At 41.0% G+C, this 14,952-nt stretch overlaps 2 protein-coding genes across 2 annotated transcripts; one reads left to right on the plus strand and one right to left on the minus strand.

The window, feature by feature from the left end:
• The first annotated feature begins 8,189 nt into the window (after window positions 1-8,189).
• LOC4338107 (bidirectional sugar transporter SWEET3a) lies at window positions 8,190-10,713 on the plus strand. The gene is made up of 6 exons (NM_001420282.1): window positions 8,190-8,342; window positions 8,412-8,448; window positions 8,542-8,764; window positions 9,594-9,755; window positions 10,057-10,176; window positions 10,249-10,713. Exons 1-6 carry the CDS (start codon window positions 8,306-8,308, stop codon window positions 10,408-10,410), a joined length of 741 nt encoding a protein of 246 aa, NP_001407211.1. The 5' UTR covers window positions 8,190-8,305; the 3' UTR covers window positions 10,411-10,713.
• Window positions 10,714-12,296: 1,583 nt separating this feature from the next.
• LOC4338108 (uncharacterized) lies at window positions 12,297-13,985 on the minus strand. The gene is made up of 6 exons (XM_015783450.3): window positions 13,729-13,985; window positions 13,489-13,550; window positions 13,232-13,367; window positions 13,060-13,132; window positions 12,758-12,823; window positions 12,297-12,673 (listed from the first exon to the last, which is right to left on the minus strand). The coding sequence occupies exons 1-6, from the start codon at window positions 13,881-13,883 to the stop codon at window positions 12,458-12,460; spliced, it is 708 nt and encodes a 235-aa protein (XP_015638936.1). The 5' UTR covers window positions 13,884-13,985; the 3' UTR covers window positions 12,297-12,457.
• Between the last annotated feature and the right edge of the window lie 967 nt (window positions 13,986-14,952).

Genomic DNA, 14,952 nt, shown 5'->3' on the forward strand with positions numbered 1-14,952 from the left:
AGCATGCCAACTAGCACGTTTATTTTCCCGAAGAGTTGGCTCTTGCCTTCTCCAAGAAATGTTAATTATATGGAAGACTTGCTAATTAATAGTACGGCATGTGAAACATTTACATAATTGACCGAATAAAACATTCTGTATTCTAGCACATTAATATGTTTTTACTTGTTGGCCCATTATGCGTCAAAGCCAAGTCTCTTTTGAGATGTTATTTTGAGCTTAGATTTTTTTGCAAGTTTTCATTTATCTAAGTTATCACAAAAGCTACCGATTATTGTCGCTTAGTTAATTTTTACTCTATCTCATATATATCTAAGAAATCAAACTAATTCCAAACTAGTAATCTGCTCGTGCTAACGCTACGGCTGTTTTTGATAATACAAATCAAAATATATGTCTAAAAATACAAATATCCAAGCAAAGATATGAAGTATATGTTCTTATGTGAATGCTAAAGGATCAACACATATTTAGCCTTAAAACAATAATTCCATATTCTTAAATTTATAGTATTTTATGAACTTGTTGAAAAATATAAAATTATGGTCAAACGCACGCCACCAATACAAAATAATTCAAAAATCATATAACTTTTAATTTTTGTATAAGGGAGTAGTAAATTTAGATGGACTAATTAATTGCATCTTATGCATATGCACAAACGGTAAATTATTTGAATGTTTGCACAAAAGGTATATGCACCGATATTATAACATTATAACCTGAACTGTCTCATTTCTTCTCCAAAAGGGAATATCTGACAATTCTTTATCCACAATTTGCATACAAATACATCTGATAAATCTTAAATCTCTCCATACATTTACTATCAGAACTTCCGCATGTCTAAATGTACCAGACCCCGCATAACCCATCAACACATTTTCCTGGAGGATATGGACAACTCCAACAGCTTATCAGCCAAGTGCACCTAGATGACACGCATATTGATATCTTAGGATTGTTGCGGCAACATATTTCATATAACACAATAAATTTCATAGCATCTTTGAAACCTCATTTAACACGCTGAACTTTTAAAATAAAAAATATAATCAATACTTAACAGTACACTATTATTGACTTGTTCGTAGTTCATACATTCCATTTGTAAAATAAATTTAAAAGCATCTTACAACACAAACATGCATTTCTTCACTGCACAAAATATCTTAATGAGAAAACTGCACCAGAAGGTTAGCAACGTACCATGACAAAGCAAAAAAATCATATCATATATTCATTATTGGACCATTTGCTCAGGTGAACAGTTTGGTGCCATACAAACTCCTGGGAACATGAAAAAGCTTGGCGCCATATAAAGTAGGGTGAGTGGAGATAAGTGTAGGCATACATCATGACAGATTGAAATAAACAGTATCGATCTATGAGGTGTAAAGTATTTTGTAGGAAATTGATTAGGGAGAGAATAGTTACCTGATTTAGAGGGATGCTGTCATGGCTTTAATTCATGCTATTTGGTCCAATTCGGCAGTCAGTCAGGATTTTCTTTTTCATGATTCTTAAACAATGGAGCCAGAACAGATCCTCCTTATGTGAAATATGCAGGTGGTAATGGAGGAAGAGGTGGTGATGTCATTCTTGAGTGTTCAAGGTCAGTCTGGGATTTCAGTGGTTTGCAACATCACATGGTATATGTTTAAAACCATCGTAGTGTCCGTTTCGTCCAGAGATGCATATACTTTTTCTGCACTTACTGGTTTCCTGCTGTTTGAAAACATCATATTGTGCTAGATTTGGGAGTTTGTTCCTAAAAACACTGTGCCGTTGCTGAGAATCTGAACTTGTTGAACTAAAAGGGGCTAACCCTACCCAATCATGAACCTTAAGATTTTTTTTTTAAAAAAACAAATCATCACGAAAGAATAGGACGAACTCCTTGCGGAGAGCTTGCACTTCTTCGACAGCTATCACAGCCTTGCCCGCCCGGTCTATTCTGAACTTTCTCCAAGTCATGGGAGCTTGGCCTTGCCTTGGCGGCTGTCCTTGGATCGCCGGCTGAGGCTGGCGAACAGAGAGGGGAGGTGGTTCGGTAACTTGAACTTTTGCTTGAGCTTGAGCAGCGGCGACGGAGGCTTTGTCGTACTCAGCTTGTATAGCTTGTCGTCGCTTGGAATCCTCCTCGCCTCTTGCGAACCCGTCAATGATGCGAAGTAGGTGCTCGAGCGTCTGTGGCTCCTTGTTGGCGATTTTTCTTGTGAGTTCGCCCTCGAGCAGACCGGCCGAAGCGGCGTTTATAACCGACGCCTCGGTTATGTCTTGAACTTGGCACCGGGCTTGCGAGAAGCGATGCATGTACTCCCTTATCGACTCCCCCGGCCTTTGGCGAATGCCGAGAAGGTGTTGCTGCGTCTTCGGCTCCTCATAGGTGCCTCGAAAGTTAAGGACAAAAACATCGCGCAATTGCTCCCATGAGTAAATGCTATTGGCTGGTAAATTGAAATACCAAGAACGGGCGATGCCGTCTAGAGCGAGATGTATTACCTTTGCCTTGGTATTTTCGTCACCATGAGCCGCTTTGATCGCTGACTCGTAGATGGAGAGGAACTCCTTCGGGTCAACTTCGCCTGAATAGCGCAGGACGGGTGGGAACTTGAACTGGGGTGGGATTGGACGAGTCTTGATTCCCCCACTCAGCGGTAGCCCCTTTTCGCCTCCCGCCCTGTTTACCGCACCTTGCTGCGGGTACGGTGTGGCGAAGGGCAAAATCGCAGCTTGTGCGTGAGGTTGGGCCGTGGCATTCGACTGCCCGGCTCCAACTGGAGGTACTTGCTGAGCCGCCATGGATGGGTCAAAAATTGGCTGCGACCACGTCATGGCAGCTTGGATTGGTGCTTGGTTTGTTCCGAAGCCTGGAGTTGGAGCTTGCTGCCGAACGGTTGGCGCCTGAGCAGCGTTGACGAAGTCGAGCTGCGGTCCTTGATTCCACGGCGAAACTCCCAGGCCCGGCTGAATCGGTGGCAACCAATTAGGCGCACCTTGACTTGTATTCCCCTCCGGGTGGGCCGATGGGATTGTACTTGAAATGCAGTGGGGTTGGTTGAGTTGCTGAAGGAAAGCTTGAAGTTGCGCCTGCAGAGCCGAAGCCCCTTCCGCCACTGTTTGTGGCGCTTGGCCAGGTGGTTGATGGTGTACTTGGGCAGCGACTGGTTGAGCTTGCTGTTGCACGTGAGGGGCCGGATGCACTGCTGCGGCCGATTGCTGCCCGGCGAAGTACACCGGCGCCTGTGTGGCTTGTGGCGGAAAGGGCTGGGTCGTCACTTGCGGATGGACTTGAGGTGGGACATAACCTGCCGAATACTGAAGGATTGGAGCCGACGTGGCCTTGGCCCGCCTTGCCGCCTCGTATGCTTGTTGTTGTTCTTGCATTTGGCGAAGCATGTCTTGGAGCCATGTCATGTTCTATCGCATGGCTTCCATGTCGGCTTCGGCTTGTGTTTCGGGGTCAGGGCTGACCTGGGCCTGCACAACGGCGAGCGCAGTTGGGGCCGCTGCCGGCTGCGATGGAGCGGCTTGGGGCACCACCAGTTGGCCTGTCGAAAGGATCTCCGCCCTGGTCTGGAGTGCCCTTGCCGCCGCAGCCGCCTTCGCCACGTCGGCCGCGTTCGGCTCTTGCACAAAGGTTGCAGGGGCCGAAGGCGGTTGTGATGGCGCTTGTCCTCCTCCATCTTCGGCCACGGGCGCCGAAGGCTCTGCTCCTTCCTCGGCGGCCATGTCCGGTCCGGCGTCGCTTTCCTTTCGCCTGGCAACCTTCTCCTTCACGACCCTCTTCGGTAGCATTCGCTCTCAGTGGTTTCGCTCGGAGGTCCCCACGGTCGGCGCCAGCTGTTGTCGAAATGACAACTGCATACGTCGAAAGACGTGGTTACTCAACAGTGGTTGGAAGGAAACGAAGTGTATTGAATTTTGAATTGTTTTCTTTCTTTTTTTCCCCTCCCCCCATTACATGGCCCTAGGAGACTATTAATAGCCCCATTACAGGTTTTTACTATTAGGGTTTAGGTTGTACAGGGGAATTTACATGATTACCCTTACGAAAGGGACATTTACAGGGGTACATAATGTTATAGGGGCTCATGGGCCCCTGATGGGCCGTCTGGCGATCGCTAGCCCTATAGCCCCTAAGCTTGTTGGGCCGGAAAGGCTTCCTCGGCCCTCGCGGGGGCGAACTTGCCATGGCGAAGTCGTCTTCCTTCGGCAGATAGTCTTCGCCTTGCACCCTTCGCCTGAGACGCCTCTGGCCTGGCAAGACACTCGTACGACTCTTCGCCTCACGCCGTTCTTGCTCCATAGCCTTCGCCACGGGTTTCGGCAGATTTGGTCGAAGGGCCTCATGCCATCCGTCAACACAATGCCATCCGCCAACACAATGAATGGTCCAACAACAATATAGTTGCTTTATATTAAAAAAGAATTCCATATGACTATATAACCTTGGAAGAGGTTTCAAATATTTATGAAACTTATGCACATACGGACCATGTCACGTAGCTGTCCACTCAGCTATTTCATTCAAACAAATAGCGTGCAGCTATAACATCAGAAGAAGAAAGTTATTTATTTTCCTTCTCTGTTTTTTTTTTGCAAACATCGAGAGAAGAATATCACAACCGCAATATATACTAGGAAAAAGAAATATAATCTCAGAACTGTGAACAGAGTATTCGGGTTTGAAGAACCTCGGCAGCGACCCAAAATTCCAAAGCGTTATTGCAGAAATCACGTTACCTTAGTCCTTAGCACTTCAATCAATCAAATGTGGTCACAGCTGAAAACTCTGTGAGGTTTCTCAGCTGCAACCGCAAGCCTGAGACATCGACCTTCCCATTAATGGTGGTGATGTCCACCGCGACCTCCATCTTTCGCCGACTCCGCCATCTCTCTGGTGGTCCGCTCCGGGTGGAGGCTCCAAATATCTCATTTTTGGTTTCTCTGCTGCTTCATTCTGTGCTAGATCAGTTTGTCCTGGAAATTTATAGATCACTGATGCTCTGTAAGATAATGTCATATTCCTCTTGATCACGGCTACCGTACAGAAGCAACAATTTCGATCACGGACAAAGCTTCCACGAACTGCAATGTAAATCAACTAACATAACAACAAAACTAAGTATATCTACTCCAGCACTAACCGGACTTAGTAATGAGCGAAAAATATAACTTTAACTTGAAACTTTGTATATTAATTAATGAATTCGGCCATCTCTTAACATTTGTTTTTAAAAGAAGGGTGAATCCTAAACGAGTAATCTATAAGGGCAGTCCTAGTGCTCCAGTGCTCTAGGTAGGATAGTTTCCATAGATTTAATTATGCTGCCACATAAGCTAAAAATTTGATGTGGCGCCTGAGCTAATGAGAGTAAAATATGACGACTCAAGAAAACTGCACAATGACATGCTAGTAGTTTTCTTGTCATGGCCTCCTATAGAAATGCGGTGACCCCTACACAAATGTTTGTTATATCTATTTTTATAGAAAAAAAACATGAAGAAACTATGTATTGGGGAGGTTAGGTTTAAATTAATATTTAATGTGCTCTCTCATCTAGACACTGCCTATGACACTACGCATCGAGATTGCTCATTGCTCTAATTCACTTCATAGTTTCCTTCGGTGGTTTCACATCATTAATTAGTTGATCATGGTGATCACCATCATATCATGGGACGACAATGTTCCATTGAGCCAGCCAACAAAAGGAATTTCTTTTTTAGATTAACGGACTCCCAGGCAGCCACGTGGATCCTTCACCAGGATCAGTTGTCTGTTGGCAAGTTATTCCCTAGAGTTGACCAGGTTTTTAACTTAACCAGTCATATGGTTTCCTAATGGTGTTGAAAGCAACACATTCAAGCAAGCATGGTAGATTGTCTCAAATATTTTACCAAAACTAGCGCCTCTAAAGCTAATCAGTCATGCTTGTATACAGTTAATCTAGCTTTCCACCAGACAACTAATGTAGTTTATGGAATGATGGGCTGTAAAACTAAAGATATGAGAGTGCTAAATAGTTTCAGCACGATTGGTGCCAGAAAGGCTGCACTAATGGAACACAAAAGGAGTGGTCATAATTCACAGCATTCTTAATTGTATAAAAAGGACACCAATAAGACAAAAAAGTTTCAGATCCTTATAAGTTGCAAAAGAGGGATTAAAAATTAAGATGGAACTTGCCTGTATCCCTTACTATATGTAGTGGTTGCCTGCAGATTGCCTCTCCTGCTTCAATGCATACTGTGGAAAGGTAAATAGCTTAGACATCCAAGTTTAACCGTAAGTTTATACTCAGTGGAAGTAATGATTGCAATATAAGTGCATCATAGGTGTTTAAACTTCCAAATACTACTTTCTTTTGCCATATCCGTAATTCAAATCTCTTGAAGTGCACATTGCATGGTATGACTCATATGCATGAAGTTGTAATAAGTCAAATAAATGCTGACCAAATAAATGATTAGGGTATGTTTGCACCAATGAACAAAAAAAATAGCCAACAATATTTGATGGCAGACAAACTTTGTTAGTTGATTCTACAAGCTTTATTCTGTGGGTTGTCATGTTGTCTTTGCAGTTAATATCAACCAAAGGACTTATTCCCAAATTAACAGGAGAAACATGGCCACATTAACTTATTCCTCCACACAATATTGGAGCAAACGAGGCCATGTTCCATCTCAGGCAAAAGTTCTGGACAGGTGAATTCAGTAGCCCCACGCAGAATCAGACATCCCATCTATTTTGGTACCAGAACAAAAGAACCTGAGAGGGTTGGTCACCATGTGTTTGCTAAGAAATGCGCTGCCAGTAGATGACAAATAACTCACAGGATTGTGGTGAGGTCGAACTGAACAATTGGAGGAGGGGCAGCACTCAGATTGAAGGAGGGGACATGTACCTATAACAGAAAAGTTTGTTAATAGTGCTTTAGAAGATTCAGAAGAAAATTAGTAACGTCAACTCAATAGAACCAACTTAATTTAGAGAGAATAGAGCTAACTAGCCGCATCAGAATGACCACATGTTAAAAAATATATACATAGACTGCTTTTTCATCAGAAAAGTTCATATATGAGGTTACAATTGTAGCCATGACAGCATCAGATCTTCAAGGAAAAAAACAATTGTTCTTTACCAGATATGGATGAATCATAAAGAACCACAATTGCTACTTCAGTAAATGCACTGCACTCTAATTCTTCAAGAGTCAAAAACATTATGAAAAACTCAAAGTTCTTGGCTTCATGACCTGTAAAACTATTTACAGGTCTAAAAAGGGTTCATACTTGAATCTTTCATCTCTCTAATCATGAGCATCTTCTCAAAAGCTGGAAGCAAAACCTTAGTGAAGCTTACTCGTTTTAGTGATGTTCACTAATGTCACCAGAAAAAGACACGTTATTCTTGAAGAGTGGCAAGCAACAGCATCAGTTCTTTCATTGGAATAACGGAACTGTTCTATATGACGGAGTAATGGAGCATCATATTAATGGCTGCTTTTCAAAATTATGAGCTTAACTTACTGAAGGAAAAATGGATAAAAGAGCAAAGCAATTGATTGTTTTCATGTTTGCTTTTCATCGTGCATCAGAAGTGCCATCCAAGAGCAACGATTCTAAGCTAATATTTTTGCTAATGCTGTTCCGCAGGGTTCACTATATCGGTTTAGGGCTTTTGATCGGGGGTCTCCGAAATCCCGAAATTTCGGTCCAAAATTTCTGAAATTTTGAACAAAATTTAGTTGAATTTGAACAAATATTACCCAAATTCATGAAAAAATTGAAAAATTCAAAAATTTCAGCCAAATTAATATCGTTTCGGAGGGGACCGAAATGACCGAAATTTCCAACCCTGCTGTTCCGTATCTTCGTAGTCAATTAAAATCTAGAAGTTGAGTACCATATTCACATCTAACTATGTTGCAAGTACAATAGATACTGATTGGCTAGTTCGCTAGTTCCTACTCCAGTGACGGACCAGATTCAAAATTAACATGAAACTTATATTATTATCATAGGTACATAGGTGCAATAAAATAGTTAGATGCTGGTAATAACATGAAAGAGAATACCAGCATTACTCCATGTTTGCAAAAAAACTGTGTTAAATCTCATAGCAACAAAAAAAAACAGATATTCTACCTTAGTGGTTTGAGCAATATCTCGACATTCCCACATTAAACAGCCATTGCACATTATAAATAGCCTGCCCATATTGTAAACAATGAACTATCCAAAAATCTAGTTCCAGGGGCAACAAAATAGCTTCATCAATCAGCACAAAAGAATGTTTCCTGATATACGTTTTATTGTGGGAATTATAGGTATTTGCACCCACAAGCTACTTCGATTAATTTCTTTATGTTCATAACACCATACTCTTTCTCCTGCAGGATCTGTAGCTTGCATGCTCCTCTACTCAGCACCAATGTACCCAACTACATGTCTATACATCATAAGCTATACTATGTTTGCGCAGTATATAATGCATTGCTTGACACTTGTTTTTACTATGTTTCCTAGATTGACATTTAAAAGAGTGATAAAGAAGGCCAGTGTAGAAGAATTCTCGTGCATACCATATATCTTAGCTTTGTTCAGCTGCCTCACATACAGTTGGTATGGTTTTCCTGTGGTGAGCTATGGGTGGGAGAACATGACAGTCTGCAGCATCAGCTCACTTGGGGTGCTATTTGAAGGCACATTCATCAGCATATATGTATGGTTTGCTCCAAGAGGAAAAAAAGTAGGTCATTTCTGAAGAACTCTTCTATTGTTCCTTCAGCATTTCAATGATTTCCATGGGTAAACTAATTTACTTCTGTGTCTATCAAGTTTTTGAAGTTGTTTGCACTAATATTTTATATTAGGAATACAACAAAATATAGTAAGACGACAACAGCTGTATAATTATGACATATTCAGAAGAAAGTAGGAACGAATGCAAGCTTTTGCTTGGATAAAATAGTAAAAAAATCTATCCAAAATTTTGAACTCAAATGACCATGTTTCTATCTGTTTGTACTCCAAAAGCAGTACTATATTCAGCACAAAGTCAGTCATATAAGATTTTGTTCTTTTTAGCTCTAACATAACCATGTGCAAAGGCCTCTAGGGAACTTGTGCATGTGATGCAGTTTTGGTTCAAAGTTGTGAGATTAGAAAGTTCTAGATGTTATATAGTCATGACAACATGAATCAATTAATATTGATAAGAACCAGAGGCAAACTAAGTAAGATCCAAATCATAAGTACCTAGCCAGTAGTAAAATCTCTGATCTCACACCCCCAAAATTTTAGCACTATACCAAAATAGAACACTAAAAATATGATGTCCATCGGTGCTTCTTGTTCTCTTGAAAGAAAGGATATTATGTCTGATTCTTCTCAGACACACGTAAGACAGAACAAACACTCGCATTTCCGGTTCAGAAGAAACAAGAAATGATTTTATTTCATAGTTGTGCCTAAGTGGTTATAAAAGTTTGATGTTACATGGCATGTTACTAGAGAGATTTTACAGGATGTGAATTTTTTGATTGATTATGTTAACACTGACTGATAATCTCTTGCAGAAGCAAGTCATGCTGATGGCATCTCTGATTCTAGCAGTCTTTTGCATGACTGTGTTTTTCTCAAGCTTTTCAATACACAACCATCATATACGTAAGGTATTTGTTGGTAGTGTTGGTCTAGTGTCTTCCATATCAATGTACGGCTCTCCGCTGGTAGCTATGGTGAGTATTGTTACTTATATTGACTGAGGAATTATGAAATTCAGATAATAGAATATCAGCCTGCAAGATAAAACCTTGCAACATTGATCTCATACTGAACTTCAATAAAAAAGAAAAATGCTAAAAAGTAACATGTGCTTCAAGATATAATGATGATTCAATGAAATGCTATTCACATCAGAAAGTATAATAGAGGAACAAAGCATTCAATTAGATATGGTAGAGAAACAAAACAAGACAACTTCTACACATATTTTATTTTGAATGGTTAAAAATATAATATGTACTTCCATAATTGCAGAAACAAGTTATCAGGACAAAGAGTGTTGAGTTCATGCCTTTCTATCTGTCATTGTTTACCCTCTTCACAAGTTTAACCTGGATGGCATATGGAGTCATAGGAAGGGATCCTTTTATCGCGGTAAGGACATAATCAATTTTAGCCACAATAAACTTCTATATATCAAACTGACATGCTTTTTTTCTTGTGAAGACCCCAAACTGCATCGGCAGCATAATGGGTATACTTCAGTTGGTTGTATACTGCATTTACAGCAAATGCAAGGAAGCACCTAAGGTGCTTCACGATATTGAACAAGCAAATGTAGTGAAAATTCCAACAAGTCATGTGGACACAAAAGGGCATAACCCTTAATCTGAAAATTGAACTATATTATCTGTTTTGTTTGCAAGAAATGTCTGTTGTACCCATAAATGCTACACAAGGACGATATGCTTCACATTATGTGAAAGTTTCCATGCATTAGAGATTTTTAAGATTCTATATTTCTATGGCTTGCCATTGAGTAAGCCCTCTTCTATGATATGACTAGCAAAAGTTTTATGACTTACCAAAGCTTGGTTACATAGAATATATTGTCTCTGATCATTCATGTATCTGTCTTGTTTCTCCCTATATAAAAAAAAGCTTATTATTTGAAAGGTTCTACGGAGGTTATGATATATCATTGTACCACATCACTTGAATGCATGTGCAGGCATGCAGCCCACATGTCCATAAATTGGAACTTCATGAAAACTGAAGCTATAGCACACCATATTCACCAGGTGAATTTACGATTTGTTTAATATATTCACCTAGAAGAGTTGGAGTTGTTTAACATCAGTAAATTGGCAAGTTTTCTTGTCTATCATTCAAAAGGTTCATCATATTACAACAAACATTAATAAAATAGATGGCTTCAAAACCAGACCATTCACAAATTAAGTGATCATTACCACCTGACATATGAAATTTAGTAGAATGTGAAAAATAAAGAATGGGTTTACTGCGCTCATAGTTTCATATCATGATCATTCCTACTTCTTAAGTTGGGGTTAAAATCTCAATTTATAAAAATATGATTCTTGATGCATGCTATTACAAGCCTACATTTATTAGGATGTTATTTCCAGTTGCCCATCTCACTGAGGGCCACAGCTCCTGGTCAATTCTAAAGAAAACAAAACACAAGGTCCATATACTGGAAGAAACACCCTAGACCTCAGCAAGAAAACAACTCCTCAAGCAAAATGAAAACAAACACAGTAACGAAGTTCAAAGGTACATCATACAATTCAAATATATAAATAAAATTAAGGAAATATAGCCCTTTATTCAACTCATCCAATGTTGAGCATCTCTATCTCGGAATAAGAGTCTACCTCCCATGCTACCAAACATGATTTACCATAGACACAAGGATTGCATCAAAGCATATAAGGATTTAAAATGATTTATCGTCAACATTGGGCGCAGTGGCGGAGCTTGAAGAGAAATTTTGAGGGGGATAATGTTCAAACTATTTTCAGCGTAGGGACCATTCTACAGTTACTTTCTGCTACCTGTCACAAAGTAAAGGGACTTAATTGTAGTAGTTAAATCAGGGGAGGGCTATAGCCTAGATAAGCCTCTAAGAAGCTCCACCCATGATTGGGTGTCTACTAAGCAAAACCATGGAGATGGAACCAGGATGAAACAAAGACGACAGCATGAATGTAACTCCAGAATTATTCTAAGAAGTTTTATGGATGTAACACCAGGACAGATTTATCAATTCTTTTGACATTGAACATTGTACAGAATATTACATTCATAATAGCTTACATGCATGATGAAACAAAACTTCCAAAAAAATATATATGTAGGAACGCAAGGTAAACTTACATGCATGATTGCCAACTTCTGTACATAAATTCAGCACCATGAATGGATGTCAAAAGATCTTCATGGATTTGGATTGGTGTAAGTTATCTAAAAAATAGATTGATGTTAAACAACAGAAATCTTGTACAAAGTACTTCATATTGCTCTGATGATAGCAAAGAGAAATCCCTTGATAATTACAAACTTCACTGTGTTTACAGTTATGTTTATACCTACAATTAAATCGTGATACCCACAGACAAATTCATGACTCGCAGATAAGCAGTATTGCCCAACTATGTAAAGTAGTCAGGATAATGATTTCAACCATGGCATACCTTGACAAGAAAACAAATAGATGTTGGATGCGGATGCGCAAATCAAAACTAGCATCCTGGCAAAATAGCTTTCTTTCACACCTAAATGATACCAAGTGCATGAACATATTAATTCTTGCCATCTTAGCAAAATAGCTTTCTATTACATCTAAGTGATACCAAAAGGCATGAACATACTAATTCTTGCAACACCCTAAATAGTACATAAACAGCTAAGTTCAGGTTCCTGCTATGGAGTTCTGCACAAATTTTGCAATAGCTTTAACAGCTTCCATTTCTGCAGCTTGTTGATTCACTCCAGTAGACTCTTGATACTTTTTGCCGATTTTAAAGGAGTGGTCACCACCATCAATAACATGCAGTTCATTCTTGCAGTTCATCTTCTTGCGAGTGGCCTCAAGCTTATCCAAAGGGCATAACCCATCTTTATTGCCCTGTGAACAAAAATGCATTGCATACCAAGCTTAAAAAATATTGAATATTATTTTTCATTTCAAAGTGTGTTCAGAAAGAAATACCTGCACAAACATTGTTGGAATCTTCAGTTTCAGTAGTGTCTCATCCCTCACTGCCCCGTTCACTCCCTAAGAGGAAGAAAGCAAGGATGCAAAACAAAACATCCCTAAGTAGAGCCATAACAGAGAGTGAAAATAACCAAGTGGAGCATGTTTTAAAATCACAGCAACCCTTTTCCTGAAAAACTGGTTCAGGTCCTACAAATTATTATATAATGGAAACCGAAGGCTAAATCATTTTTTGATGTGGGTTACATCCTCATACATTGTAGCAATCATATTACCCCACACAACACAGAGGATACCTTTAACGGATAACCCAAGCATATGACAGCAGAAACAATAATATCATCTGAATCAGCCACCATACAGCTGACCCTGAAAAATGTATGAGGACTACAATCTTGAGACAGATGTCAAAAACACAAACAAGTCTGAAATAAAGTAATAAACGAGATTAAAGCTCCCACATATCACCTTGAACCCATAGACTTCCCCATCAGAACAAGTGGGTGCCCTGGATGCTTCGCTACAGCGTCCTTCACCACACCAAGGTGATGATCAACAAGCTTCTCCGCCTTCGGCGGAGCCCTGCGCTTCCCACCTGACATATCTGCAGCCAACAAATTGTTGCTCTACCATGAAATTCTCCCCCCAACAGATTTTCATCAACGAGTTTAGCGAACAGTGAGGGGTCAACAAATCAGCACTTAGAGCTCATCAGACAAACTCACATGGGTAATCAAAGGTGACAACTTCGATAGCATCGAGCGCATCCTTCACCATATCCTTCCAACTAACAGAGATGAGAAATCACTCCCTCAATTTCGCACATCATCACGCACATACCAAAAAAAAAAAAAAGACGCTACCTCTACCAACAAAATAGTCGCCACAATTCCGATTATCCATACGCGCACACGCAAAGGGGGGAGAGAAGACAGGACAGAGAGATAAAGAGAGTGAGAGCTCACTGGACCATCCAGTCGGATGAAGAGGGGGCGCCGGCGCCGTGGGCGAAAACAACCACCGGCTGCAAATGCGAAGGCGCCGTCCGCAAGGGAGGAGGCGGCGGCGGCGGCGTCGAGCTCTCGTCCGCCGGACGGGCACGGCGGCGCTTCGGGGCCATGGAGATGGAGATGGTGAGAGAGGCGGAAACCTAGCTGGGTTTAGGAGGGGGGATTGGGAGGGAGTGAAGCGGCGGGCGCTACAGGGCGGGAAACTCCTCGGCTTTCCCGCGGGAGTCTCTCCTGAGTCTGACCAGGGTTGGACTTACCGCCGGTAACCGGTTTATCGCGGGGGTATGGTAATATAAATACTTCGGTAACCTTTTTAAATTCAAATAAATTTAAAAAATAATTTGAATTTTTGATAAATTTTGCACGGTTTATCACGGTTACCACGGTTACCGTGCGGTAACCGTGCTTACCGCCGGGACGCGGTAACCCCGGCCCCAGCAGTTTGGGAAACCCTGGTCCTGACTGAGCGGTGGGTTCAGCTCATACGTGTAGTGTAGGTGTTACGAGGGAGGAATGTTCCCAGCCTTGTGATCATGGATGGACGCATCGGATCTTGTTTAAGATGAGAACTACCTTGAAATGCAATCTTTGTATACTGGAGTATATCAGTTGTTTTTTCGAAACGTGGCAGAGACACACAAACACATATCACTACCCGCAACATCATACTCACAATCCCATTAACACATGCTCTAATAAAAAAAATCAGCAGCACATTCCTGAACTTTAGATGGCCTTATGGCCCGCGGCCTAGCCCATGGCACGCCGCTTTGGTACGGCCTAGGCATAGCACGGCCCGAATGGTGTCGGGCCCGTGTTGGCCCGACCCAATAGTTGGGTCATGTTTGGGCTGCCGCCTTGGCATGGCACAACATGAAGTTCAGGGAGGACAAATAGTCTTATTTTCAACCATATATTATAAAATGGGTGCGCCACCAACTAAAAATATCCTGTGAATATTTATATTTTTGGTTTAGAATACATAAATATTATAGAGTTATCTATCTACCCTATAGTTCAACAAATGGTTTCACTCATCACTTATCACTCATTCTTTCATTTGTCACTCAACAGTCCAGATTATCTCATCTCAATCTAACGTCTCCCGCGTACCCATCGCCTTCCCTCACCCAGCAGCGCCCCCGAATCACGCGCACTTTCCTTCCTGTTCCGATCGCG

The sequence above is a fragment of the Oryza sativa genome, chromosome 5 (genome assembly GCF_034140825.1).
Source record: "Oryza sativa Japonica Group chromosome 5, ASM3414082v1".
NCBI lineage: Eukaryota > Viridiplantae > Streptophyta > Magnoliopsida > Poales > Poaceae > Oryza > Oryza sativa.